General features: G+C 44.4%; 2 protein-coding genes across 4 annotated transcripts; one reads left to right on the top strand and one right to left on the bottom strand.

Annotated features, from left to right (window-relative positions):
* The first annotated feature begins 6,022 nt into the window (after positions 1–6,022).
* cdhr5a (cadherin-related family member 5a) lies at positions 6,023–15,282 on the top strand. 3 transcript variants are annotated; one of them, XM_046396372.1, is made up of 15 exons: positions 6,023–6,481; positions 6,927–7,343; positions 7,526–7,698; positions 8,488–8,547; positions 8,637–8,726; positions 9,229–9,315; positions 9,919–10,023; positions 10,103–10,288; positions 11,453–11,543; positions 11,831–11,928; positions 12,042–12,248; positions 12,674–12,787; positions 12,892–12,958; positions 13,271–13,431; positions 14,025–15,282. In XM_046396372.1, the coding sequence occupies exons 3-15, from the start codon at positions 7,672–7,674 to the stop codon at positions 14,616–14,618; spliced, it is 1,887 nt and encodes a 628-aa protein (XP_046252328.1). In that variant the 5' UTR covers positions 6,023–6,481; positions 6,927–7,343; positions 7,526–7,671; the 3' UTR covers positions 14,619–15,282. The 3 variants fall into 3 exon arrangements, with proteins under 3 accessions (XP_046252328.1, XP_046252319.1, XP_046252336.1); XM_046396380.1 differs by lacking the exon at positions 6,023–6,481 and adding an exon at positions 6,577–6,676; XM_046396363.1 differs by lacking the exon at positions 6,927–7,343.
* A 1,158-nt stretch (positions 15,283–16,440) lies between these two features.
* On the bottom strand, positions 16,441–24,541 carry ctsd (cathepsin D). The gene is made up of 9 exons (XM_046396393.1): positions 24,369–24,541; positions 21,917–22,073; positions 19,273–19,396; positions 19,037–19,155; positions 18,748–18,947; positions 18,331–18,453; positions 18,018–18,162; positions 17,253–17,351; positions 16,441–16,993 (listed from the first exon to the last, which is right to left on the bottom strand). Exons 1-9 carry the CDS (start codon positions 24,428–24,430, stop codon positions 16,832–16,834), a joined length of 1,191 nt encoding a protein of 396 aa, XP_046252349.1. The 5' UTR covers positions 24,431–24,541; the 3' UTR covers positions 16,441–16,831.
* Positions 24,542–26,929: the final 2,388 nt, after the last annotated feature.

The following is a 26,929-nucleotide window of genomic DNA, read 5'->3' as shown; positions in this document are numbered from 1 at the left end:
CAGCTGCGGGGTCAGACCGGCCGACTCATCTGCAGTCTCAGCAGGTCAGCGTCTTCTGTCCGCTGGAACTGGACGCGTTTCATTACTGCGCCTTCATCAGGACAGGCAGTGTAGCAGGTTATTTTGATCACAGATTAATCTGCACGTTATTTGTCAAAAAGGTTAAATGTCAAAAACTGGGATAAATGCTCATCGCAGTTCAAAAACTTATGAATTAATAGTTAAAGTCCAAATAGCATGTAAACAGTAATTCCAATAAGAAATGCCATAAACTAACATCTTTCTCTTTCTCTGCTTTGGGCACAACAAGAATTCTATTAAGTAGGTCTCTAATGAGATTTGCTTCTCTGCTAAGACCCCACCAAACCCAAGTTACAGTTACATCACCAGCACTGCTCGCTAGATAAAAATGGGTCGGTTAAAAGTCCAAAGTTTTGTATTACAAACACACTAAACACAGAGCACAACGAGGCTAAACCTCTGTAGCCGCTTTGTGGGGCTGAAACGCTCAGAAACAAAACTGTTACGGGTGAAAAATAAAGACAACTTTGCTGTCTTATGTTTAATTATATAACGTATGACAGACTGGATTATTGTCTGTGCGGCATATTAAGGTTAGCTTTCACGTTCGAATAAAAACAAGCTAATGATATTACACTCAAAGCTGAACGAGTCAAAGATGTCTTCTGTCCGAGCTTCCTCCAGAGCTACTGAGGTCAAAACTCAAAACGTCTCCAAGCTCAAAATGTATTTGATGTGTACTTTGAGTTTTTAGTTTGGCTCATGTCCCATCTGCTAACATGGAGGGGGTGGGGCTTATGAACTGCAGTGCAGCCAGCCACCAGGGGGCGATGTAGATGTTTCAGCTTCACTTTTTGGGAGCTCTCATGTCGTCCACCTTTATATACAATCAGTGAAGCTGATAAGAGTCTTTGACAGGAACATAAAATGAACACAAGTCCTTTATTCTATTTAGTTCTTCAAAGGTCACTTCACTTGTTTTTATTGTGTGTGTTTTGTTTGAGATATTTTTGAATATTAAGTGTTCTTGACTTTCCTCTCCACTTCATCATGTGTGCATTTGTTGACCTTGCAGGGATAAATAAAGTTGTATTGGACTTTTAAATTGAACAGTCCCTGGTCATAAGGCCCCCCCTGGTGGTCAGGTGGTGAAGCAGCACTGAGTCTGTGTGTTCAGCTTCAGTGAGGAGCGTCTCTGCATGGAAACATAATGTATGAGCTTCATCATGACACTGTGAGCTCGTTGTTCCCACTCAGAGGAGATGGGGGATGGGACGGCAGTGTGTGTGTGTGATGCCTTGTCCACATGTGAAGCTGTCATGTGTCCCAGTGTGAGGACTCAAACAGCATGGGGACATAAACATTAGTTTGTCTTTGTGTAACTGACTGGTCCATGATGCTAAAGGACATGTTTCTTATTGGAAACAAATCCCATGAAAAGCCCAAATCTAACAATGTCTCCAGGAGTCAGCACTGTCTGACTTCCTGTCTGTGGGGCTGAACTCAAACCAAGTCTCAGTGACGTCCTAAAACAGCTGCTTGTTTTACTTTTTAACAAACATTATCAAACAAAGGTGTGTGTGTTCATGGAGAATGAAGGGACATGTCAGTGCAACAGTGTGGTTCACTGATGTGTGCTCTACACACACACACACACACACACACACACACACACACATGTACATATTGACAAGTGACAAATGACCTAACAAATAACAACAGGACTTGATATTAACCCTCAAGAGACAAAAGTATTGGGACAGCTGCCCATCACACCAACAGGGACTTTAATGACGTCTCATTGTAAACACTCAGACAGCTTTGCAGCTCTAACAGCTTCCACTCTTCTGTGAAGGCTTTCCACAACATGTTGGAGTGTTTCTGTGGGAATTTGTGCCCATTCATGCAGTAGAGCATTTGTGAGGTCACACACTGATGTTGGACCAAAAGGCCTGGCTCACAATCTCCGTTCCAGTTCATCCCAAAGGTGTTGGATGGGGTTGAGGTCAGGGCTCTGTGTGGGCCAGTCAAGTTCTTCCACACCAAACTCATCCAACCATGTCTTTATGGAGCTTTGCTTTGTGCACTGGGGCACAGTCATGCTGGAATAGAAAAGGGCCTTCAACAAACTGTTGTCACAAAGTTGGAAGCATAGCATTGTCCAAAATGTCTTGGTATGCTGAAGCATTAAGATTTCCCTTCACTGGAAGTCAGGGGCAGACCCATAAAGAGGTGTGTCGTGTCTGGATACTTTTGTCTATATATATATATATATATATATATATATATATATATATATATATATATATTTTTTGTATTTGTATCCATGATGTGAGAAATGTTTCCAGTTGCCAACATTCCTCCACTGGAATCCTCCCAGAATGCATCAGGGCCACCAGTACAAAATGACCCGTCCAGCTAAAACAGATGCAAGTATTTTAGTGGGAGGCTGCGAGTCCTCTGCTGGCAGGCGCTTAATCCAATATGTGCCCGTAAGATGAAGTCACAAACATTGCAACTGTAGTCGACTCCCACTCGCCGGGCAGCACAGACGGGGCATTATGTGGACGAGTACCAGCTGGTACCACGGGCTCCTCATCCTCCTCCGGGACTTCATTCTCTGGTGCCTCTGGAATCAGGACATGGAACTGAAATCGAAGAGCAAACCTGTGAACGTTCTCCTCGGATGCATCGTTGCCGCCTGCTTTTGTTCACTTTGTCTGGCTGAGAGACGTGAGTAGAGCTCTGATTTCATCTGTCACCGCGGCGGGCAGGAGGGGATGTGATGAAGCTGCAGGGAGTCAGCGAATCAGGCAGCTGGTGGCTTCTCTTCTATCCTTTAAAGTGGTGGTTCTAGCCTTTATGGCTTGTGGGCCCTAAAGATGGACCTTCTTGTGATCCTTCTTGAAAAGAAGTGAAGAATGGCTTTTGTTCCTTTTCTAGTTTGAAAGATTTTCAGGGCCTGAATAAGTCAAAGAGTCCAGCTTTGTTAAAAAAAAGAAAAATAAGACAAAGTCTGAAAAAGCTGGGGCTTCCTGTCCAGCAGGGACCGGAGCTTTAAAGGATGGAAAGTTTTCAGTTTCAGAGTTTATTTTGACTCCGGACATCTGGAGTCGGTGGACTTTGTTTTCAGGAAGCACGAAACACTCTTACATGATGGCAGACAAATTACCTAAATGTGAACATAAGTTATAACCACATCAGGACTTCATATTAACCCTTAAGATTTCAGTGAGAATTTCAGGTTTTGATCGGGCAAATGTTTTTAAACAAACTACGTGAACAGAATATGTTTATTAAGAAGGTTTTGTTACCTTCAGACAGAGCCAGGCTGCCTCTTTCCCTCTTTTTCCAGTCCTTATGCTAAGCTACGCTAACAGGATGCTTGTGGTAGCTGTGAGACGTGTACATGAGTGACCGTCTTCTCAACTAACTTTCTACCAGGAAAAGAATTTATTATTAAAACCTTCATTACTTTGACTGATCTGCTGTATGTACGAATGGGGTGGGAGATGGGGGGTCAGCCGGGGCCCTCAGCAGGTTAATCAAAGATAAAAGTTCCACACTTTGTTTAGTTTGCGTTAGTGTTACAGCATGAAGCAGAAGGATTAAGGACTTCAGACTTTATTGTTGCTTTAGGGGAAATTCCACAGCACATGAGACCACAGACGGCACGCAGTACTGACAGTCAGCAACACGTTCAGCAGGCCTGTTGTTCATCATGGCTCCTGCTGCACCTCAGAGCGCCGCGTCTGCAGGGAAGGAGGTGACTCAGAGGCCGTGTGACGTCCTTACTGTTCAGCCCTGCGAGGTTGGCTGTGGGGGGAATAAATTATCCTGGCACTGGTGTTGGTTATGGTTGTTAAAGAAGGAGGTGGAAGAGTACAGGATGGACTGACTGATGCTCAGGAGGTGACCGGGAGCAGCAGAGAGTCCTTTAAGCTTGTGGATGGCTGGCTTCATGTCACTGCAGTGTGTTTGAAACTGTCAACAGTTTGAGCTGTTTGGTTATTAATGAGAATGAAGGATGTTGAGGTGAGGGGGACCAATAGTTTCCTTTGTTTCACTGACGTTGAAGACGGTCGCCCACACTTCAACAGTCAATGAACGTTCGCACTGCTACAGTGTGATAAGATAAGATAAGATAAGATAAGATAAGAACTTTACTGATCCTGCAGTGGGGAAATCCACTTGTCATGGCAGCTCACAAGAACAGAAAAAGAGTGCAAAAAGCAAAAAGAGTGCAAAAACAGTTACAAAAAATATAGAGTTATAAATTCACACTTTACAAGTACAGTAAACACAGTACAATATACAGATATACACAAGTCCTCATGAGGGAGGAAAAGAGGACTAGACCATTGAATTATATAGTCTAACAGCAGTGGGAATGAAGGTGTGTGTGTGTGTGTGACGAAGTGTTCACATCCTTTACTGATTAAAAGTACTAAAACAGCACTCTAAAATATTTAATTACAAGTAAAGTCCTGCGTTTAAAGTGTTACCTCAGAAAAATTGTGTAAAGTATTGAAACCAGAAACAGTCAGTGACTGTCTTACACTCGCCGGCCATTTTATTAGGTACACCTCAACTGCAGTTTAATGCAAATATCTAATCAGCCAATCACATGGCAGCAACTCAGCGCATTTAGACACGTGGACACGTCAAGACGACCTGCTGAAGTTCAATCTGAGCTCATCAGAAAGGCTGAAGAGAAGTGATTTCAGTGACTGTGAAGGTGTCATGGCCGAGTCTTGAAGCAGATGGACTCCAGCAGCAGAAGACCACACTGGGTGCCCCTCCTGTCAGCTGAGGCTGCAATATGAACAGGAGCACCACAACTGTGCAAAGAAGACTGGAAAATGTTGCCTGGTCTGCTTATGGCAGAAGGTAGAAACAACTTGAAGGCTTGAATCCCTCCTGCCTTGTATCAGCTCAGGGTGGTGGTGCTGGTGCTGGTGGTGCTGTAATGGTGTGGAGGATATTCTCCTGACACTCTCTGGGCCCCTTAGTACCACCTGAGCGTCATTTAAACACCACAGCCTACCTGAGTGTTGATGCCAACCATGTGGATCCCCCACTGGGGGGCGCCAGAGATCGAACACAGGTTTGTCTGTGCTGACCTCTGACCATGCGCAAACAGCTAGCGGGCTAGGCTAGGCTAAACCTGCGTAACTCATCCCTGATTGTTTTCCTGTTGTCAGGGTCACTTCATGAATAAAACACAATGTCTGAGAAACGTAAAAGTACCGATGGTTCATCTGCATCAAAGAAGAAAACAAAGCAATATCTGAAGAGTTACGTTGGTTTTGGTTTTATTGAAGGACAGGAAAGTTCCCGGCCAGGATGCGCCATTTGTGGTGAGAAGCTAGCTAATGACAGCATGAAGCCAGTCAACCTGAACGACACCAGGAGAGCAAACACCGCGAGACTCTTGGTGAAAGTCGAGAAAGAGCAGGTGGTGATTTCCACAGAGCCACGAGGCGTCATGTGACTGTTCGCTGTTACCTGCCGAGGCTAACAACAGGTGTGTGGCGCGCATGTTGTTGATGAAGTGAAAACTGTCCCACGCTCGGACAACACTGTGAAAGACAGACTTGATAAAATGGCTGCAGATTGGCAAAACCAGCTGCACGAGAAGCTGAGCAACGCTAACTTTGCATTTCAGCTGGACGACACAACAACAGTGTCGACGAGTCCTCGTTGTTTCTGTGCAGTAGAGTCATGGTGAGGACTTGAAACAAGACATTCTTAGGTCCACAAATCCAGAAACAACCACAACCGGCCAGGACATGTTTATGGCTGTGGACTCAACTCTCAGCCAGCAATCCTCCCCATGAACACCTGGTCGCATGTTGCAGTGAAGGGCAACGACACGGGGTTTGCCAGGGTTTTCCGGCAGGTAAAACACTTTGAGAAGACCTTAGTAACACCCTGTCAACTGAAGTTAAAGTTGTAAACGTTATTAAAGCTCGTCCAGGTGCGGTGGTGGTCGCGTGGACACGTGCTTGTGCAAATCAAACCATTCTTGCAAGTTCACCACCGGCCACTGTATGAACAGCTGACTGATGCGTTTTGGAGCAAAGCGGCACACCTGGCGGGCACGTTCACGTCGTACAATGAGACAAGCGGATGCAGGGACCTGACTCAAACGTCATGCGGCGCGAAGACGCCCTGGACGCTTTGTGCGCAGACTGGATTACAGAGTTGAAGAAGTGTCAAAGGGGGATTACAGCAGTTTCTACTGCTGCTGAAGCTGTCTGCTGGCACTGTGCGTGAGTCTCAACGCACCGAGTTTACCTGGCACCTGAACCTGCTCCGAGCCGCTTCGCAGACATCAGTGAGCACTTATCAAAGGAAGCCCGGGCCCCCCTGATTGGCCCCTACATTTCCATCCTCAAGGACGTGGAATACCTCGGCTGTGAAGATGAGCTTTGTGACCTGGCACAGAGTAAAAAACGTAAGGAATAACTTGTTTGTTGTTATTGATGTTTGTTGTTATTGTAAGCTGTGTCCCAACCCGTCTTGACATGATGTGCATGTGAATGTCAGCAGACGTCCCCTGTTGAAGTTAACTGTCTGAAGGAGATCTGTGACAGAGCTGTATGTACAGGCCCAGGTGCTATCAGAAAATCTTTATTCCTTATGTGAGAAGGTGTGTGTGTGTGTGTGTGTGTGTGTGTGTGTCTGTCCACTCTGTTCAGTTGTTAAAGGAAAACTGTTAAAGCTTAATGTTTAGCTCTCACAAAAACAATAGACCTAAATGTCCTTGCAGGTATTATTTCTGTTTGTATTTTCTACACCTGGTGACAAACAGAAGGTAAGAAAACTGTACAGGTACTGTTGTATCTGATGTATGTTATTCTTCTGTTCTAATGAGGTAAACCTGTTTGTTTGGTTGTCAGAAATTAAACTCTGTGAGTGAGTGTGTAGGGGGAGTTGGGGCTGAGGGGGCCTGGCTTGTCTTGGACACGGGCAAGGGGGGCTTCAAGGAGAAAAGGTTGTGAAGCACTGCTCTGATGGATAACACCCCATGTCACAAAGCCCAGATCGTCTCAGGCTGGCTTCTTGAACATCACCATGAGGTCACTGTACTCAGATGGCCTCCACAGTCACCAGATCTCAAACCAACAGAGCGCCTTCGGGATGTGGTGGAACGGGAGCCTCGTGGATGTGCAGCCGACAAATCTGCAGCAACTTTGCGATGCTGTCATGTCAGTGTGAACCAAAACCTCTGAGGAATGTTTCCAACACTGTGTTGAATCTGTGCCACCAAGATTTAAGGCAGTGCTGAAGGAAAAAGGGGGTCCAACCCCATGCTAGTAAGGTGTACCTAATAAAGTGTGGTGTAAAGTATATGTTCTCTAAAGCACTTGGTTACCTTCCAGCACTGTTGGAAGGATCACAGAAGTCAAGTTTGCCAACAGTTTTGGTCATAATCATATCTCAAATGAATCTGCCTACCGTTTGACGAAGATCTGGTGTTGATTGTCGTCCCTCTCAGTCTGCACGGTCCCCCCGGGACCCGTGACGGTCCCGGAGAACAACACGGCTGACGTCCAGCTGGTGAAGATCAGCTCCGGCAGTGATGTGAACCTGAGGGTGGCAGTGAACCCTGAGGATCTGTTTTATCTGAAGGGAAACGCCCTGATGGTGAAGAAAGGACTCGACTACGAGGTGATTAGAACCTGACCTGATCTTTAAAGCTGTGTTTTTAAGAGCGGGGACGACGTGTACTGAAGGCGGTTTTTAAAGATTACGTCAGACATATCTTTGGCTTTTCTGTACTGCGACTTCTAACTTATCAGTCAATTTATCAACCAATAATCATTGTCATAACTGTCTGATTTTTCACTTTAGTCCGTATAATATAAATGGAGATTATTATTTGATTGTCAGGGTGTTTTTTGGGACACACTGACAAACTCAGGATGAGAAAAATGTTTTGTATGATGTTCTGAATAACATTCAGCTCAGACTAAAAGTTTGTCACAGGATAACTGTGAGAACTTTGACTTCTCCTGAGTGGACACTTTGAATTTCAAACCCTTTAAACTCACCCGATTGGACAGTCTTTCAGTGCGGGGAGCCAATCGGAGCTCAGTCCAGCTGTGATGCACTTCCTGTAGAGCGTCAGAAACTCGCAGGATTTAAAAGGATTTGAACAACTCAAACAGAATGAAAACTAATAAACAGCACCTTTACCTGAACAATCTACACTTACATAGTTATAAATATTTATATATATGTTATTTTTAAGACATGCAGGTTGTGACAACATAAAGCACTGTTGTTTGAAATGTTTCATACAGCAACTTTAAAATGAGAACAAATCAGATTTTAGCAGTGAATTTATTTGATCACACATATTTCGGGGAAAATCAGACTTCCTACTAGAGAACAACTAATTTACAACCATCAGCTGTGGTGTTTAAATGAGCTCTTCACATGCTGTGTTTGTGTCAGTCGCTTTCCAGTGCAGCTCTGGTGGTTTGGGTGCAGTGCAGCAGAGTCGGCTCCAGATCTGTGAGTAAAACCGTCCAATCACAAGCTCACAGGGTTTGTCAACAGTCGAGACAAAGTGCTGAGTCGCTCACCGCTTCGCTCTCTTCAAGGTCAACGAGTCCGTCGAAGTTCTGGTCGAAAATTTGAACGACAACCCGCCAAACTTTGCACAGAGCCACTTCATACTGGAGGTGAACGAGGTCAGTGTTGTGGTGGTGTGATATTACTGCAGTGTCTACAGAAAAGCTGCTAAAAACAAACCTGCTAAAAGTCACATTCTCTTTTAACGTTGTTTATTACCACCTGAAACATCCCTCAGCAGAGTTTAGGTGACACAGCCTACAGGAACCAATAGAGTGCAGCGAAACGTTCATGTGGGTGCTGATCGTTAAAGTGAACGTGGATGATTTCAGAACTTTGTGCCTTTTACACTTATTTTATAACTTTACATATTCAGAATGTTAATAGAAGATGTAATCAGCAGTTTAAATATGATGTATTAGCTTAGCGCCAGCTTTACCAGCTGCAGCATCAATGCATCTACAATTCAAATTAAACAAAATATTATTATATATCTTCACTTTTGGTACTTTAAATGCAGGTTATTTACTTCAGCATTTTTACCCTGCAGTATTACTACTTTGATCTGAGTATTTGTGTCAGCTCCGTGTTTGTATGTTCGGTTCGTCCCGACTCCTGCAGCTCACTGCGGTCAACTCCAGCGTCGGACTGATCGAAGCCACAGACGTGGACTCAGAGCCGCTGTACTACCGCTTGGAGTCTGCAACAGTAAGAACACATGGAATGGACTGCGTGCACATCACATGGCCGTGTGCGTTCAGAAAAGTGAAGCACACGCTGTTACAACACTGCAGCTTCATCTTAACTTTCACTGTTGGTGGACAGTAAAGTGCAGTAAACTGCTTCCTGAGTGATTGTTATGATGCTGCATGGCCTGTTATAACACACACTGAGTCCTCACTACGGCTTAGTATTGAGGTGTGTACAGGTGAGTATAGGTAGTCGTGATGCATTGTAAGCCCCATCAGTCAACTTCTAGTTCATAACCAGTAAAGAGCCTCCATAAGACACCTGGGCTTATAATTAACTATAAATCACATCTCTAATCATCTGTGACTGTTGACATAGTGCGTCAGAAATGCATTATAATACACTATGAATGCCTCCATAACACACTGTAGATGTGGTCTTCACAGAAAGTGTTACAGATTTTTCCTTTAAATCCCGTTTTATTCCATTTAGTTTTCTGTGTTTTTTATCTGATTTTATTTTCCTGTTGTGATGAAATGTTTTAATCTTCATTTTTGTCCATAGTTGATAACATTTTTATCACTATGATCTCTTTATTCGTCTCTCTGTCTGGTAAACCAGGATAAATATTTCCGCCTGGAAAACGTCAACAGTCCAAAGATACTCGTTAAAAGCATCCTGGACTACGACACCGTGCAGAAGATCTCTCTGGTTTTACACGTGCAGGTAAAGAAATCATTTCTAACAAAAGCAACATCTGGGCAGCTGCTCGTCTTCCGTCTCTGACTGGTGTCACATGTCTCAGGACACGTTCAACGGCTCGGCCTCCAACAAGCCCTTCTTCACGTCTGTGGCCTCCATCACGGTCCTCGTGAAGGACATCGATAACCGGCCCCCGTGGTTTCAGCCTTGCTTGAGGACCAACTTAGGAATTGCTAAACTGTGTGTGAGCGGCGGCTACAGAGGCAAAGTCAACCTCACTGAGAAGGAGGTGAGCATCTCACCTGGCGTTGGCTTCATTTCCCCTCGTTTGTCGAGCTCACTTTTGGTGTTCTTTCAGTCCTGCCAACGGTCTTGCAGATATTTGCCACACATCCGCTGATTAAAAGTTATAAATTATTCGGTCACTTGCAGATGGAAGTTATTTTCATACTGCTCACGGGTTCACGGGTGCAGAGGTGCTGATGAGACAGTGAGAACTTTGTCACTTTGTCTGTGATGACCCCCAGGATGACTTCAGGGAACACATAGAAACCACTGATGGAATGTAATCCACCACGTCTCACAGGGACAAGTTGGACCTCATCTGACAGCTTTAGTTACTTCACAAAACTACACTATACAGACAAAAGTATTGGGACAGTCCTCTTTTTTATTGACTCCGGGTGTGGTATGGGGCTGTTTCTCAGAGTTTGGGCTCGGCCCCTGACTTCCAGTGAAGGGAAATCTTAATGCTTCAGCATACCAAGACATTTTGGACAATGCTATGCTTCCAACTTTGTGGCAACAGTTTGTTGAAGGCCCTTTTCTATTCCAGCATGACTGTGCCCCAGTGCACAAAGCAAAGCTCCATAAAGACATGGTTGGATGAGTTTGGTGTGGAAGAACTTGACTGGCCCACACAGAGCCCTGACCTCAACCCCATCCAACACCTTTGGGATGAACTGGAACGGAGATTGTGAGCCAGGCCTTTTGGTCCAACATCAGTGTGTGACCTCACAAATGCTCTACTGCATGAATGGGCACAAATTCCCACAGAAACACTCCAACATGTTGTGGAAAGCCTTCACAGAAGAGTGGAAGCTGTTAGAGCTGCAAAGCTGTCTGAGTGTTTACAATGAGACGTCATTAAAGTCCCTGTTGGTGTGAAGGTCAGCTGTCCCAATACTTTTGTCTATATAGTGTAAGAAGAGCTCATAAAATAAGACATTTTGTTATAAATCTCCTAACAATTTAAACAGGAGGAGGAGCTGAAACTGTGAGCTGATTGATCAGAAAAGTACAGACAATCAGTTGATTAAAGGATAAAATAATCCAGAGTACCAGGGTATTTTCACAGTACTTTTTACCATAGTCGAGGATGAGTGTGTTTTCTCCACACTAATGAAAGCAGATGTGGGCTGCAGAATCAGTGCATGATGATTTTAACCCACAGGAGGGTCCACTGGTGCTGGAGCCTGGTCCGGTGTTCGCCAGGGACGGAGACAAGAACCGGAGTGAGCAGATCAGCTACAGAATCCTGCGAGGTTTGAACTGAACCACACACACATTTAAACTATCATCATGATGAGTAGTGCCAGTGCAGTAGCAGCAATAATCTAAAACATTTCAGCACCTTCCAAAGCTTTCAAAGGCCACCGGACTCACTGTGAAAACAAAACCTTGTGGCAGTGCTTCGTTTTTATGGGTTCTTTGAGCTTTTAGACATCTGGAAATGTACAAAAATGTCAAATCTTAAAGGCCCTGAAAGCATCATCATCCCGGAGTGTGTGGTTTGAGGTGTTGTGTGATGATGTTTTCTTCCATCCCCCAGGAAATGAGGGGAATATCTTCCAGATTGATGAGGAAACGGGGAACATCACCATGACTAAAGCTGCTGATATCATCGGCCCGATAACCCTCACCGTTCTGGTAAACCTGCTGCAGCCTGTTGTTCTTCTCTGGTGAAGTTGAATGAATAAAAACAAGCAAATGAAGCTTTTTAGTTATTGCAAAAACAAAGTGCACCTCACTCTGGCCGCCAGGCGTCACAGGTGACCAACAGGGATCAGTTTGCTGTGACTCAGGTGACCATCGAGGTGATGAAGAAGAGCAGGAACCCTCCTCGCTTTGAGAAGGAGCGATACGAAGGATTTATCTACAGCAACTCCGTCCCCGAGAGCATGATCCTCCGAGACCGAAGCACCAACCGGCCCTTCAGGGTCCGAGCTCGGGACGAGGACTTCGCCGCTGTGAGTTCTCTTCATGTGCAGCTGATTGTTACCAAAGCTCAGCCTGTGGGGTTTGACCTTCAGACTGTTCTCACAGTGAATCTGTTGCTTCAGATACCTTTTGTGTGAACCCATTCTCAGACAGCTGAACAATAACTGTCCAACAGCAAGTGTCAGGAGAGTCTGATCAGTTTTCAGGAGATGATGGAGACTAAACCAGAGCTAAAAGTTTACTCAAACACTACTCTGAATGTTCCTCTGTGTCTTTCAGTGGGAGTTTGTGTTGCGGTTTGCTATCTCATTAACCACAACAAACTGCTGATGGAGCATCGGGGTTTGTTTTGGTGTCTGTCTGCCCCCTAGTGGACAGAACTCATTAAGTGCCGCTTTAAATGACATGCGACAATAACCTAAAATCCTTCAGTCATTTTGTGTGTGTGTGTCAGGGTGTGAATCCAGATGTGAAGTACGAGGTTCAGTACAGCAGCTACGTCAACGTGACCTCAGATGGTTTTGTGATCCTGAAGCGAGTTGTGAAGACGGAGTCCTTCGCGCTTCAGGTGACTGATGTGCTGACTTTAAAAAAAACAACTGAGCAGAAAGTCGCTGACATTGACTGACACATCTGGCAGTTTTTAAAGCTGTAACTTGTTTCTGACTGCAGCTCAGAGCAGTGGACACAACAACAGGGGAGTTTGGAACAGCTGCTCTCTCAGTTCAGGTCATACCTGGTGAGATTCTTCTTTATCATCCTGACGAACAGCGGAAGTAGCAGTTGATAGTCACTGACAAGCTGGTCTCGTGCTCGGCCAAAATAGAAATTCAGCACATCAAAATAAAACATTTTTGCGTTTTCACACACAATAAATTGGACCCACCAAACTTATTTCTTACCATCATGTAGGACCAAACACTAAATGAAGAACTTTCAGTGTCATGATGTATTTTATATTTACATATCTGAGAAAAATACTGATGATGATGATGATGCGATGTTAGATTCTGCAGGTGTAGTCTTAAGTCATCTGCTGTCTTTGCTGCAGCTGTGGCCGTCCCGTCTCCCTCGAACGTGGGCTACCGTCCGGGCGACATGGCGCTGCTGGGTCTGGTCATGGCCGCCCTGCTCGTCCTCTGCCTCATTGTGATTGGATTCCTGATTTCCCGCTTGTGGAAAGGAAATGCCAGCATGGACAAAATATGTGAGGTCAGTCAGTTTCTGTTTTCTCTCTTCTTGGAAACGTTCCCATCACATCACACCAGGAACGTCTCAAGATCGATACAGTTCTCACATGTGTATAAGTACGTATGGAGTATAAGTATGTATGGAGCTGAAGGCAATCAGCTTAGCTTGAACATAAATACTAGAAATGGAGGAACATCCCAAGGTGGGAAATTACTTCTCTGCATTTAACCCATCGGGGGTTAAGTGCCTTGCTCAAGGGCACATATTTAAGATTATGTACAAGTAAACAAATGAGATCTAACTTGTTGATTATTGAGCTTTAGGAAATTTGTACAAATATTTTTCACTTTTAGAAAGAGCCAGACTGGCTGTTTTCCTTGTGGGGCGTCGGAGACTCGGCTGTTTCGGGCTGCATGTGCAGAGCTCCTCCTGTGTGGCTTGGATGAATATTTATCAGCTGAAATCCACAGAAGGGCTCTGTGTTAAAACAGAACAAATGAACCTAAGCTCACTCTCGGGAACCACGGTGGCATCTGTAACGTTCAACAATGCCTCAATATCCTCCACGCTTCATTAACTGCTGTATTAATGAGGGGCCTCTCTCCTGCCTGTAGTGCCTGGGCCCCTGCCTGAAGTCCGACCAGCCCCGGACCGGCCACAGGGACTCCCTGCAGTACACCAACGACGGCTTCCAGAATGAGGGCGACCCGAGCCGTGGGGGTGCCAGGCGCTGGAACAACGCCCTTCCCAGGCGGAGCACCTGCCCCCAGCCACGAGGCCGCGTCATCCCCCTGGAGAGACGGAGCCGCCACTGCTCCTCCTGTGGCGTCTACACCAATCACGTCCCCAAGGGGAGCCCCTCTGTGAGACCGTCCAGAAGGGGCAGAGGAGACGGGGACGAGTACGGCATGAGGTCGATCCTGACCAAGCAGAGGAGGAAGGAGGGCCAGAAGACGGTGTGGTTCAAGGAGAGCGAGGACTCCTCGGACATCGAGGTGGAGATTATCCCAGACACTGTGGGCCGGGTGGAGGAGGAGACCGAGGAGGAGCTGGACAGGGAGGTGGAGATGGAGGGGGTCGTCAGAGATCCCGCAGCCCCGCTGAGAGAGCCTGATGGCGGGCAGGAGAGCACAGAGCCCAGTGAAGAGCAGGACCGTGGAAATACGAGCCCGGACAAAACGCCGGTCAGCCAGGAGCAGCAGGGCTGACAGCTGAGGTCGGACTCGAGTCGGAGAAAATGTTCACCAGACTGAGCTGTTTGTTTACTGGTCACTTTTTGGAGACGGCAGCCTGAAGCAGAGGTCTCAGCAGTCCAGCTTCTTCCGACATCTCTGGATAGCTGCAGCAAACCTCCAGGACTGATCCAAGGATCCAAAAAGTATTTATTTTCTACTGTGAGTATTTACTGAAGTAATAACTCTAAACTCTCGTCTCTGTGGTGTTGGCCAAGTGTACACTGTGAGGTGAGATAACTCTGAGTCAGCTTGGGTCTTATCTTGGTTCTTTCTGGTCATGCATTGTACTCACTAAATTAATTGCAGCAACATCTGCACAACAAAGTCCGCTGAGACAAAAGATGCAAGCAGTTATGGAAGACGGCAAACAAACGAAGGTGAGCGAAAAATATGACTGAAACGTTCCATTGCAAATGTTCGGTACAGTTTACACACCATCTCTGTGATTTAAAATGGACTTTAACACACACTTTTCCTGCTGAGGTTTAGAGGTTGATGATTGAAGTCTACATGCTGCCGTGTCTGTAACTGGAGCTGTGGATGTCCTGGAAGTGACATCATTACGTAGACGCATTACGTAGTAAAAATAGCCTTTAAAGTTATATTGTATAATAATTTGTCATCTGTCTTTGCACGTGACATAATTGTGTTGTGTTTGGCCTGTTTTCTAGATCTCTCCAGTTATTTTGGTGACTACAGAGTCTATTTAACAGACACAACAGCCAAAACTCCCAGAATAAGATCCAAGTTGTACTGAACCACTTTCTAATGAGGCACCATGGGGGGTTATGAGCTGTAATGAGGGCTGCTGCTAACGGCTTGTTATCAATTAATCTGCAAGCAGTTAATCACATTTTGTCCATAAAATATCAGAAAACGGTGAAAAGTGTCCATCACAATCTTCCAAAGCCAAATGTGACGTTCTCAAATTGTCCTACTGTCGACTCAAAACCCAACGATATCACATGGACTGTAATGTAAGCTAATTGTCGTTAAATGTCTGCAGTTTGTGTTTCATCATCGGCAACCTTCTGCAGCTTCAGTTTAAACTACTGGCTTTATTGGTTGATAAATCAGTAATAAAATAAAAACCTCCTGCTGGTAAATCACGACTAAGTGTTAATAAAGAGCTCTCATAACAACCCATTCAGACTGTAGTCCTAAGTGTTAGTAAGTTGTAGAAAATGAAAGTCCCTTTGGTGAACTTATTAATCTATGAAGCATTAGTGAATGATTATTAACATGAATAATCCTGTTATAAAGGGTTCCTTGTTAGAAAGTGGTAACGATCTGGATTGTCAGGTTCTCTTCTGGTTATGTTACATTTCATTTCTCAGAAAATGTACGTCAGTTTACAGTAAATCAGTTAGAAGATATATGAAATGACCACACCAGAAGATTTTATTCATGTTATCCAACTTCCTGTCAAGCGATGAGTCAGCCAAAGGGCCACAAACTGATGAGTGATTAGCGTCTGCACTGAGAGTCACTGTAGTGACACGAGCTTTACTAAACTGAACCAGAACTGATTTCACGGTGAAAAATACGTGAAGACAAACTTTATCTGCCGAGTACTAAACAGCCGAGGCGAAGTTTTTATGTAGACTGTATTTTATTGAGCTTGTTAGGTGAAATAACTACTTTTATGGATGAAACTATGAATAATGAAAAGTTGACTTTTTGTACATTAAAGTGCTGCAGAGTGCATGAGGGAATAATAAAGTTTGAAGGTTTTGTTGAGTCTTGTGAGGGATTGTTTTTTTTCCTGAAGTCAAATCAAAACTACAAAAACACATCGTTTTAAAAACAGTTTATTTCAGATACATCTCAAAGTCCGTAGCAGAGGAACAAACTCCTCCTAAAACAAATTAAAAGTGTTCTGTTTAAAATTAACCCCTGATTAAAAAAAAAACCAAAAGGATCACTTAGATGTTTAAAAAGAGCGGCACTAATACAACCAACTGATCCCTGATCAGGTACACACAACTGAGCGAATCTTCAATCTGTTCCACACACGCAAATCGTACACATTCAGATCAGTGCATTTAGGCTCTACACAAAGTCTATTGCTAAATATCGTTTGATTGCAAAGCAACAGAAAACGTGCAGCGCAGTTTTGTTTTCGCTGCTGAAACTTATTTTTTTTTTAGCTTTGCACTTGGATGCGGCTCTTGTGCAGGATGTGCTTACTTGGACTTGGCAAAGCCCACCCTGTTGTTCTCTCGATCAAAGACGGTGTAGTACTGGCCGATGAAAACATCTCCCAGAATCCACAGGGGCCCGGCGGGGGGAGGGATGTCCAGGCCCATGAAGCCGCTCAGACACATGGTCTTCCCAGCCTGACTCACCTGTTTGATTGGATGGAGAAAAGTCACAAGGTGAGAAATCAGGCTGCTGAGATGTTACAAAAAAAGGCAACACAAACAGCTTAGTGTGTCAGCACAACAAACCCGCCTCCTCCTGCCTTTGCCAAGCAAAACAAGGCTGCACTTGTTTAGTATTTTAATGACGCAACACAGAGCCACAGTGTTGTATTGTTAGTGCAGGAGCAGACTCTCCGCCGCCCCCTGCTGGATGACAGGCAACATGTCCTGCACGCAGCCTCACCTTGAGGACGTACTGCTCTCCGGTCAGCGCGTAGGCCCGCCCGCCCACGTTGAAGGTGATGACAGGCAGAGATGGGATCTTATCACAGTTCACCATGTACTGAAACACAACCACAATTCATTTCAAAATACAAGCACTGACAGTGAAGCTCGCATTTGATGCGATGCAACATGAACAATACATAAACTCAGTGTGCAGTGAAACCTGCTGCCAGTTAGATCAAATTAAATCCTGGAAAAATTTAAATATATTCAACTCAAATAACTGAACACATCCATTATTACTTCAACACACCTGAAAAAATTATTTTACTTTTATGGGCTGCAAATAATGTGTCCTTTTTCTGGATTTGTTGACTGATTTGATGTCACCACAGTTGCTTGTTTTGTCCATCCAGCAATTCAAAAATACAAAGACACTTTATGTTACCAATCTCATCACAAAGAAAAGCTACAAATCTAATCTCAGAAGGTGAAACAAAAGAAATGTGGAAGAAATTTGACATTGCTGTCGATTATTTTTGTCAATTAACTCGAGTTACCCGGATGTTTGAACCGGAGTCTGCAGACACGTTTACTAATCAGACTGACTCGCTCCTGATCTCAGTCTCTGCTTAAACTGCAAAGATAAGATTGGGAGAAAAGCTTGTGCTTCTCAATTTTTTAGCAAAACACATTTTACAATAAAATACTTGCATTGTGCAAATATTCTACAACCCATGATGGAGCGCCTGTTTTATGTTTTAAAAAGCACGGTTTCACTCACCTCTCCCTGGATGAGCGGAGTGGCTCCGATGGCCTTCTGCAGAGACCGGACCTCCGCCGACGGACCAGTGATCATCGACGTCCCCGTGTCCACGATGGCCTCACAGCCGCTCTTACACAGGGTCAGCTGGCTGCCCACTGTCATCCTGTCCCACACACACACACACACACACACAGCCGTGTTAGTCACAGCATCACTGTGTCATGGGGGTCTGGAATGATGAACTAATGCAACGAGACTCCAGTGAGGATTGTCTCTTAGTTCCTACGAGCAGCCCATCGGACCAGCTGGCTCGTAACGTTCGTGCGCTCACCCGTCCATGTGGATCTGCCAGTAGGCCTGGCGGGTGATGTTAACGTAGTGGAAGTCACCAGTGTAGTATTTGGGGTCGGCTCCTCCCAGCAGCAGCTCGCCGCCGGGCTCGGACTCCGGGTTCCTGACATGTTCAAAACATTCCTGTAAGTTACGGCGCCACTGAAGCAGCAGAAAATCCCTCACACAGCAGTAAAAAGTGATCAAACACAAACTAGAGTACTCAAACACCGAGTTCAGTTTCACCTTGTTGTGACCACATCAGTGAGAACCAACCATCTGCACATGATCACTTTATTCCACCGTTATCAGTGTCCCTGTTCCTAACTGACTGAAAAATGGCTTCACCACACAGCAAAGCTTCAAGACAGCCTGGAACGAGGACTGCAAACAGCTGCCTGCCGTTCTGTTTCCCCACCTGTTCAGGTAGAACGAGAAGACATTCTTCTCCACCTTCTTCTGGCTCATGATGTTGTCAAAGACGGGAACCACGCCATCCACAGAGATGCGTGGGTAGGCCATGCCGAGGATCCCATCAAACTTGGCTGCGACGAAGGTCACGCCGGGCTGCTTGGTGGCTTCCCCGAAAAGCTGTTTGTCCACTGATATGTCTCCAATCTGGAAAAGCAGGGGGAAAAAAAACACAAGTTACAGAATTTAACTGAACCCACACTCCACTGTGACACAAATGTCTGAGATAAACTTACAGTGCATGTGTCCTGACTGAGGAAGCCTGACAAACTGCCACTTCCATACTGGATGGCGAAGGCAGTGCCGTTCTTCACGTATGTGCTGGACTTGGCAGAATTATATTTGTGGTGAAGCCCTGTGAGTGAAAATAAAAAGATGCTGTTCTTCAAGTTTTGTCATTTTACCTGGACTACACTACAGAAATGCTACTTCACAGCTGACATGCACTACTACACAGTACAGGACGACTTACAGCACGCGATGTCCAGGATGGAGCAGTGAACAGAGGGCACCCACAGGTTGGAGGAGCCCGTGTCAAACACCACAGTGAAGGGCTGAGGAGGGGTACCCAGGCCAATCTCTCCATAATACTGGGCCTGAGACAAGAAGAAAAAAAATACATTCTTTTCTTTAAACCTTTTTAGTCTGAAATTCTGTCTTAACTGAGAGAAACTTCACCTTACTCTTATCTTGGGAATTTAGCAGTTACAAAACCTGACTAACTGAAGAATTTCCTAATTTAGGATGGCACAGACCCTGTCCTAGTTTCAAAATAACTGCCAATAACTGCTGATGGCTGTTGGAAAAGCTGACAGTGTTGTTAGCCTGTTGGAAAAGCTAACACCAATGTTAGCCTGTTGGAAAAGCTAACACCAATGTTAGCCTGTTGGAAAAGCTAACACCAATGTTAGCCTGTTGGAGAAACCAACACTGTTGTTAGCCTGTTGGAAAAGCTAACACCAATGTTAGCCTGTTGGAGAAACCAACACTGTTGTTAGCCTGTTGGAGAAGCTAACACTGTTGTTAGCCTGTTGGAGAAGATAATACCAATGTTAGCCTGTTGAAGAAGCTAACACTAATGTTAGCTTGTTGGAGAAGATAATACCATTGCTAGCCTGTTGGTGAAGCTAACACTGTTAGCTTGTTGGAGAAGATAACACCAATGTTAGCCTTTTGGAGAAGCTAACACTGTTAGCCTGTTGGGGAAGATAATACCAATGCTAGCCTGTTGAAGAAGCTAACACTAATGTTAGCTTGTTGGAGAAGATAACACCATTGCTAGCCTGTTGGAGAAGATAACACCGATGTTAGCTTGTTGGAGAAGCCAACACCATTAGCCTGTTGGAGAAGATAATACCGATGTTAGCTTGTTGGAGAAGATACCACTGATGTTAGCCTGTTGGAGAAGCCAACACTTTTGTCAGCCTGTTGGAGAAGCCAACACTTTTGTCAGCTTGTTGGAGAAGATAACACCATTGCTAGCCTGCTGGTGAAGCTAACACCGTTGTTAGCCTGTTGGAGAAGCTAACACTGATGTTAGCCTACATGATCAATGCCTCCAACTCACTGAAGCTAAAACTGAAAGCCATTGCTTCTGGTCTATTCCAGCAAGCAAGTCTGGTGTGCTTTCTAAACCGATATAGACAGGATAAACGCTGATACAAAAATAGAATTTACAACTTAGGACTTTTAAGATAAACTACAATGCTGTGACAGGACACAGCCGTGAGTTTAGGAACTGCTTCGGTAATTTGAATTTTTTTTCCTTATCTTTGAAACTTAAAACAGGACAAGAAGTTTTTTTTCTTTAAAACCCCACCAGTAAATAATACTGGAGCTAATCTCGCGCTTTCAGGGAAAGAGATTTTGTTAATCCCTCAAAGCAGAAAACTTCCTCTCAGCAGAGAAACTGAGCAGGTCGAATGGTTAAAAACAACATCAGTGTTCTCATTGCTGATTAGGCCTCACAGCCGTTGGTGTCAGTGAATGTCATTAGGACGCAGGTCAAATAGTTACCGAGTTATGGCAATAAATCACCTCACGGTTTCAAAATGACAGTGTGATACAACAAATGATTACTCCACAACTTCTGCTTTATGTGCCTGGAAGCCACTTGGGTCAAAACCTTTCTGCTTTGTCAAGTCATGCAGACCTCAAACTTCTTCCTTTTTCTCAGCAAGAGCTGAAAGCTGCATATTTTATTCATGCTGTGATTGGTGGCTGCCAAATTTCACAGAATAAAAGACATTACTTTTGGTTTTACTTGTACAGGATTCTCCCTTCCAAAAACCTTGTTTGTTTTTATGGGATTTTATTATAATCACAGTATAAGATCTTGAGTTAGAACCAACAACATGCTTTGTTTCCCAATGACCTTTGACCACCAAAATCCTATCAGTTCATTCTTGAGGCAAAGTAAACGTTTTGAATTTGAATTGAAGTATATTCTCAAGGAGCAACTTTATAACAAATATGAGCTGTGGTGATATCACAGTTTTTGTTTTTACTTGCCAATATCAGTATGCGTAGCAAACATCCACATATCAGTCAGGCTCTGAAACAGATGAGTGATAAGCCTTCACAGATCTAATCAGTAGAGTCATTTTTCAATATGCATGACATTCAGTAGGCTTCCCTATTGAAACCTGATGTGCTTGATGTGCATCTAAACCATCTGAAAGGCTGGTGGAAGTCACTGCTGAAGACAGAAGGGGGTTGCCTAACATGTTCAATAAAACCGAGAGCAAACAAACAAACTTTCCATCAGCTGACGAGGATCAAGAGGCTTACAGATCAGGTGATCGCACTGAGTGAGTCAGCGCTCATGTGGTTAACGTTCCTCCTCCTGTCACTCTCACAGTTTCATCAGTTAAGAGCTGAAATTAGTCCACACGACAAAAAGGAAAAATGAGTCAGCCTCTCTGAAGTCCCTGCTGGCAGAACACTAACTGATGGGCAGGTCTCAGGGTTAGAGAAGAAGGCAGAGGCGACCACAACACAAGAACACCTTTGTCATGGCCCCCACCCCCCACAGCTTCTCGCTTGTGAGTGCTGCATTAAGGAAAGTGAAGACTTAAATGATCCACAGGTCAGTGGTTTGCAGAGCGAATGCTTACGTCAAGGTAGTTCTTCAGGGTTTCTGGAGTGGGTGCACCGCTGGTGGGGAAGCCGTAGTTGTACTTCAGGGAGTGTTTGTCGGCCAGAAGCTGCTCTGCTGTTCTTCCTGAGTCGGTCAACTCGCGTCTGATAGAACGGAATTTCTTTAAGGGAATTCTGAAAGGGAAGAAGTAGAGGGAGGGGGTGATTTTTGACAGTCTAATTTGTATCCATGAATCTCCACACACACATCTGATTCTTCTTTCAGTGATGTGAATCATATAGTTAAGCACAAAGGCCAGAGAGATTAAGCTTGATGACTCGCATTTGCAAAACACCAACTGGCACTTAGAGATAAGATTTGACCCACATCCTTCATCCTTATCTGCACAGTGTTGCAAAATACTGAAATAAAACCTGCGACCAAAACACACCCATTTATATCAATAAGGAAAGGCTAAATGACAAAGTGAACACCACAACCTGCCGCTGTAGCTCGGTGTACCCAGAGAACTGCTGTATATCTGACACGGACAGTTATGATGAGTTACGAGGAGTTCATGAACTAACTGCAGAACTGAAATATGAAGTGAGGTACTTCCATTAACAAAGGAGTGATATTACCTTCAGTGTCTTCAGAGGTTCCCTGTCTAACTACCTGTTACACATTTCTCTAAAGGTTAGACCACACGGCTGAAAACAGGAAGTGGGAGTCCTACAGGTGACCACACACCAGAAGCTTCAGTTTTAACAAAAGGAGGCCAAAACTCAGAATCACTTAAACAGGAACGAATCCTCTGAATGTCAAAACAATAAAATGCAAAACAGAAATGACGACAAAAACGTCCTTTTAGAAACACGAGAGACAAAAGTGATTCTGTTAAACTGTTCACAGGCAAAGACAGCACACACACACACAAACACACACACAAACCGTGTGTCTTAACTGCAATCTGCTCGCAGCATGCAGCATGTGATCCATCCTGCTTTTCTGTGTCTGTTCTGACCCACAGTCCTCAATACAATTACTATAATAATATACGGACTGCAGCGGCTGTCTGAGTACAGTATGTACTCTGTAGGGGAAGGTGCACTGCGTACTACAAGTAAAAAAAGATTTGGAATGAAGTCAAAAAGTTCTTTTACTCTCAGATGACAAAAGAAGGTGCAGGTGTCTTAAAGTGGATCTCATGCAAGTTGGTTATTGAGGAGGAAAATTAAGTGATTGATGATTTCAGCTGTTGTCCAACATTTGCTGCTTTTCTTTGTCATTTAAGACGGGAAATGAAGAGCCTTCGGGTTGTGGACAGACTTCACTCTGTCCTCGAGGAAACTGTTGACAAGGTTTTATAGTGTTTTCACATTTTGTAGGCTAAATAATTAATCTTGAAAATTATCGTGTACTTTTTCTGTTGCTAAATCCTGTAGCGGCGCTAAAGACAAGAGGACAACACTGGACAAACTTTGTCTTTGGAGGACAGGCTACAACTTGGCTGAGCAGCAAGTCTACAGCAGTCTGCATTGTTCTCTATCTCTTGGAGCTGACACACTCTTTGTTTTTCACTTGATATCGGATGAAACAAATGACCAAAACGTGTGCTGAACCAACAAAGTTCACAGCAGTCGTTGCAGCCACAGGGACAGGTGTGAACGAGCCCCGCCCAGTGTTTTCCTTCACTATCACACCGACTGCACCCACCCACGACAAACCAAAGGCCTCAAAGCTGCCAAACTGGACTGACTTTGGGATTTTGACAGCATGAAATCTTAGTTATGACCAACGAGCATTTTGTTTTGCGCAGGGTGGAATAAGTACATTTACTCCAGTGCAGTATCTCCTTTTAGATAGTTGTAGCCTCCTTACTTGAGTATTTCTCATTTAGGGTAATTTACACTTACACTCCACAGACATGTACGGACTTTTTTTTATCCCGCCACAATTATATTAACGGATAAACTTCTTAGATCGACATTTCACTTCCAACACTGAAATGCAGTACTGTTACTCCTAACAGAGTATGTTTAAAATGCGCTATTCGGTGTTTCTTCCACCATCGCTTGGGTTTTGGGCAGCTTCATAAAACAATTCTTCTCATTATTATTTTGAGATTATCGTGACTGTAGTCGCAGCAGACTGGCCGACCGGTTACGAAGCCTGTCCTCTGAAATAAGCCAGCGGTAACCACTTGTGCTGTCAGCAGCCATGACATGTCACAAGATGAGCTCGGCTGGCGGCTGCAGCCCGTGGCACAGACAGGGGAGCTAGCGGCGGCTAACGTTAGCTCTCCGGTTAGCCAACATCCTCCACTTCTCGTGTGTGAGGCTTTGAATGTGCAACCAGATCGTTTCAGTCGCAAAGTGTTCGGTAACAGAGCCCACACTGTGCAGGCTGCGTGCAAGTTAGCATTAGATCACATTGTTCGCGTTCGCGTTGCGCAAAAACACTCGTTCATTTTAATGTTGCTGTCTTACCGGATGAGTGCATCGTTCGTCAGGGCCAACGCCGCCAGAACCAGCAGGAATAACAGCCTCATTGTAACTGTGGGACACTCACAACAACCATGGACACGATGACCGAGCACTTCGACTTGTTGTCGTTAAAGCGCCGACTTTTGTCAGCTGACTGGAGGAGTGGAGTCACCGTCACGTGAGTTTGAATCCTTCAGGAATTACGACACTTCCGGTGGTCCTTGAACTGCCCTGAACGTGTTTTCAGCCTTTGGATCATTCATTTGGTTCAAGTGAGACTTGTAACCATGGATACAAAACTGTGAGCAGTATTCAGTATTCATACATTGAAATTTTTACTTAAGTAAAAGTATATTAGCGGGAAAATGTACTTGAAGTGTCACAAATGATCAAAGTGTTGATGAAAATGAAATATCTGACTCCTGCACTGATGTAAAAGTTGGTTGAGGTTGAGCTCATTCTGAACTCTTTTGTATACAAATGATTCTTTTCACTCTGGACACATTAAACCAAATGACAAACAGCATGAAGGCACGCTGTCATATTACTGAGTTCTCCTCTGATTCAGACACAGCGTCTCTTATGATGTTTTTGTTTATTGTTATGTTTACAGACTTAAGTTTCAATTGATTTTATTTGCTTTTTATATTTCTTTTTTCTAAGTGCTTATGGCTTCAAACCTGTTCTAATCCTGAGAATGAAATGCGTATTAATTACTTACTTTCTGTATTGAATGAATGACCGCGAGTTGCTGCGTGTTTGACTTTTCAGTCAGAAACAAAAACCTTCACAAAAACAAACTGTTTTGTCCAAACCTCGGAATTATTAAAAATACATTCAAATGATCAAAACAATTAAAAGAAATATATTTGTATATTTGGGTTGGTTTAATTTATAAGAAAACGTGTTTTTATAAACCATCTGTGTTTTGTGTGTCAAAACTTTCATTTACTGAAGAAGAAAATACACAAAACGTCCCCCTGAGGTGCAGCGGAGCGGAAGTAGAAAGTATCCTGATATATAAGTGTCAGGTAGTAGATAGTATATAGATAGTATATAGATAGAATCAGCAGGCGAAATGCTCAGCTGACTTTTTGCTGACGTCACACCAGCAGCTTAAATCAGCCTGTAATGACGAGGGCTGAACAGCAAGTGGCCGCCTCGGCCCGCAGGTCTGAGGCCCGCACACACACACACACACACACACACACACACACACACACACACACACACACACACCAAGTCTCCCGCTTTAGCCCTTCGATGTTCACTCCAAGAAAAAAACCATATAAAAACTGTTGGTTTTCTTTTTTGTATTTTCCACGTTATTGGGCACTAACAAGAAGAAGGCTCACGAACATCCGCTGGGAAGGGGATGTTCAACAACAACACACAAGTTAATGTTTTAAAATGACATGAAAAAGCAGAAACGCAGCAAAGCCCGAACGGGATGCAAAAGGCCAAAACAGGGAACGTGTATTAATAAACTGTATGATGAAGTGGATTTCGAACTTAAATCATCATGACAAAGCTGCAGAAACGCTGTGTCACACCACGTGAGGCGGACTGGCATGTGTCAGCTAAACAGACTGACTGAAAGCCCGCCACAGCACAGAGGAACATGTGGTCAGTGAGGTGAGACACTTTGTCCGGTCAGCGTTTCTCCCGCTCATTCGGCTCACACCACTGCTGACTGTTTGCTTTGAATGCAGCTTTGTAGCCTGTTTCTCACCTCAGAGGTGTGACATCGTGTCACACGCCTTTTTTTATTCCCTGCTTGGATTCCAGTCAAGAACCTCCCGACGTGCGCGTGCGTCCTCGGGGCGACGCCGCAGGTTTCACTGCTGTGATTCGGTGTCTTTTTCCTGTTTCATCATGACAAAGTCCTCGAGCACAAAGTTTTCCAGTTTGGTGTGATAAAACTTGACTGGCCTACAAAGAACCCTGACCCGAACACCACCGGGATAAACCACGAGAGCGCCCCTAAAACGCCTTGATCGCCCCCTGGTGGCTGGCTGCCGTACAACACGTCAAACAACATTTTTCCAAATATGCTTTCTGTAATTTCAGGTAGTTCTTATCACACTGACGTTTGTTCAAGCGTTTTTCTGACCAGCCTGGTTTTAATTAGCTCTTTAATGCTATAAAAAGGGGCTGAAACGTCATGACGGACTGACAGCTGAGTGCTGCTCCTGATTGAACTTGATACTGATACATCCAGCCATTTTCTATGCTGCTTATCCGTCAGGCTTGCGGGGGGGCTGGAGCCTGTCCCAGCTCTTAATTTACCTAATGTGCAGCTTTTTGGGACTGTGGGAGGAAGTCGACTAGAATCAGTGCGTGGCCTCGACCGGGGAAATGCACGGGTGTCTTAGCAATTTGTGTCTTTAACCTGTAAATAATGTACTGTAATGTGCTCCTTCAAGCAACCTCTGGCACAAGAATTTCCTTCGGGATCAATAAAGTTCTGTCTTTACTTTTCTTATTTTATCTTATCTTATCTCATCTTTTCTTATCTTATGTCAAACATGTCTGGTGAACCTTTCTCTCTTGGCTCTTCTCGC

The sequence above is a fragment of the Scatophagus argus genome, chromosome 1, assembly GCF_020382885.2.
Source record: "Scatophagus argus isolate fScaArg1 chromosome 1, fScaArg1.pri, whole genome shotgun sequence".
Taxonomy (NCBI): Eukaryota; Metazoa; Chordata; class Actinopteri; family Scatophagidae; genus Scatophagus; species Scatophagus argus.
The sequence above is the reverse complement of the archived record's forward strand: the minus strand, read 5'-3'. Positions and strand labels throughout refer to the sequence as shown.

Coding starts and splice junctions, on each gene's coding strand:
- cdhr5a (XM_046396363.1), top strand. CDS start 7,672: ATGGTGAAGAAAGGACTCGACTACGAG. Junction 7,699..8,487: donor AGAAAGGACTCGACTACGAG/GTGATTAGAACC, acceptor TGTTTGTGTCAG/TCGCTTTCCAGTGCAGCTCT. Junction 10,024..10,102: donor CTCTGGTTTTACACGTGCAG/GTAAAGAAATCA, acceptor CACATGTCTCAG/GACACGTTCAACGGCTCGGC.
- ctsd (XM_046396393.1), bottom strand. CDS start 24,430: ATGAGGCTGTTATTCCTGCTGGTTCTGGCGGCGTTGGCCCTGACGAAC. Junction 18,163..18,330: donor TGGCAGATCCACATGGACGG/GTGAGCGCACGA, acceptor TGTGTGGGACAG/GATGACAGTGGGCAGCCAGC. Junction 16,994..17,252: donor GAGAGCAGTACGTCCTCAAG/GTGAGGCTGCGT, acceptor CCAATCAAACAG/GTGAGTCAGGCTGGGAAGAC.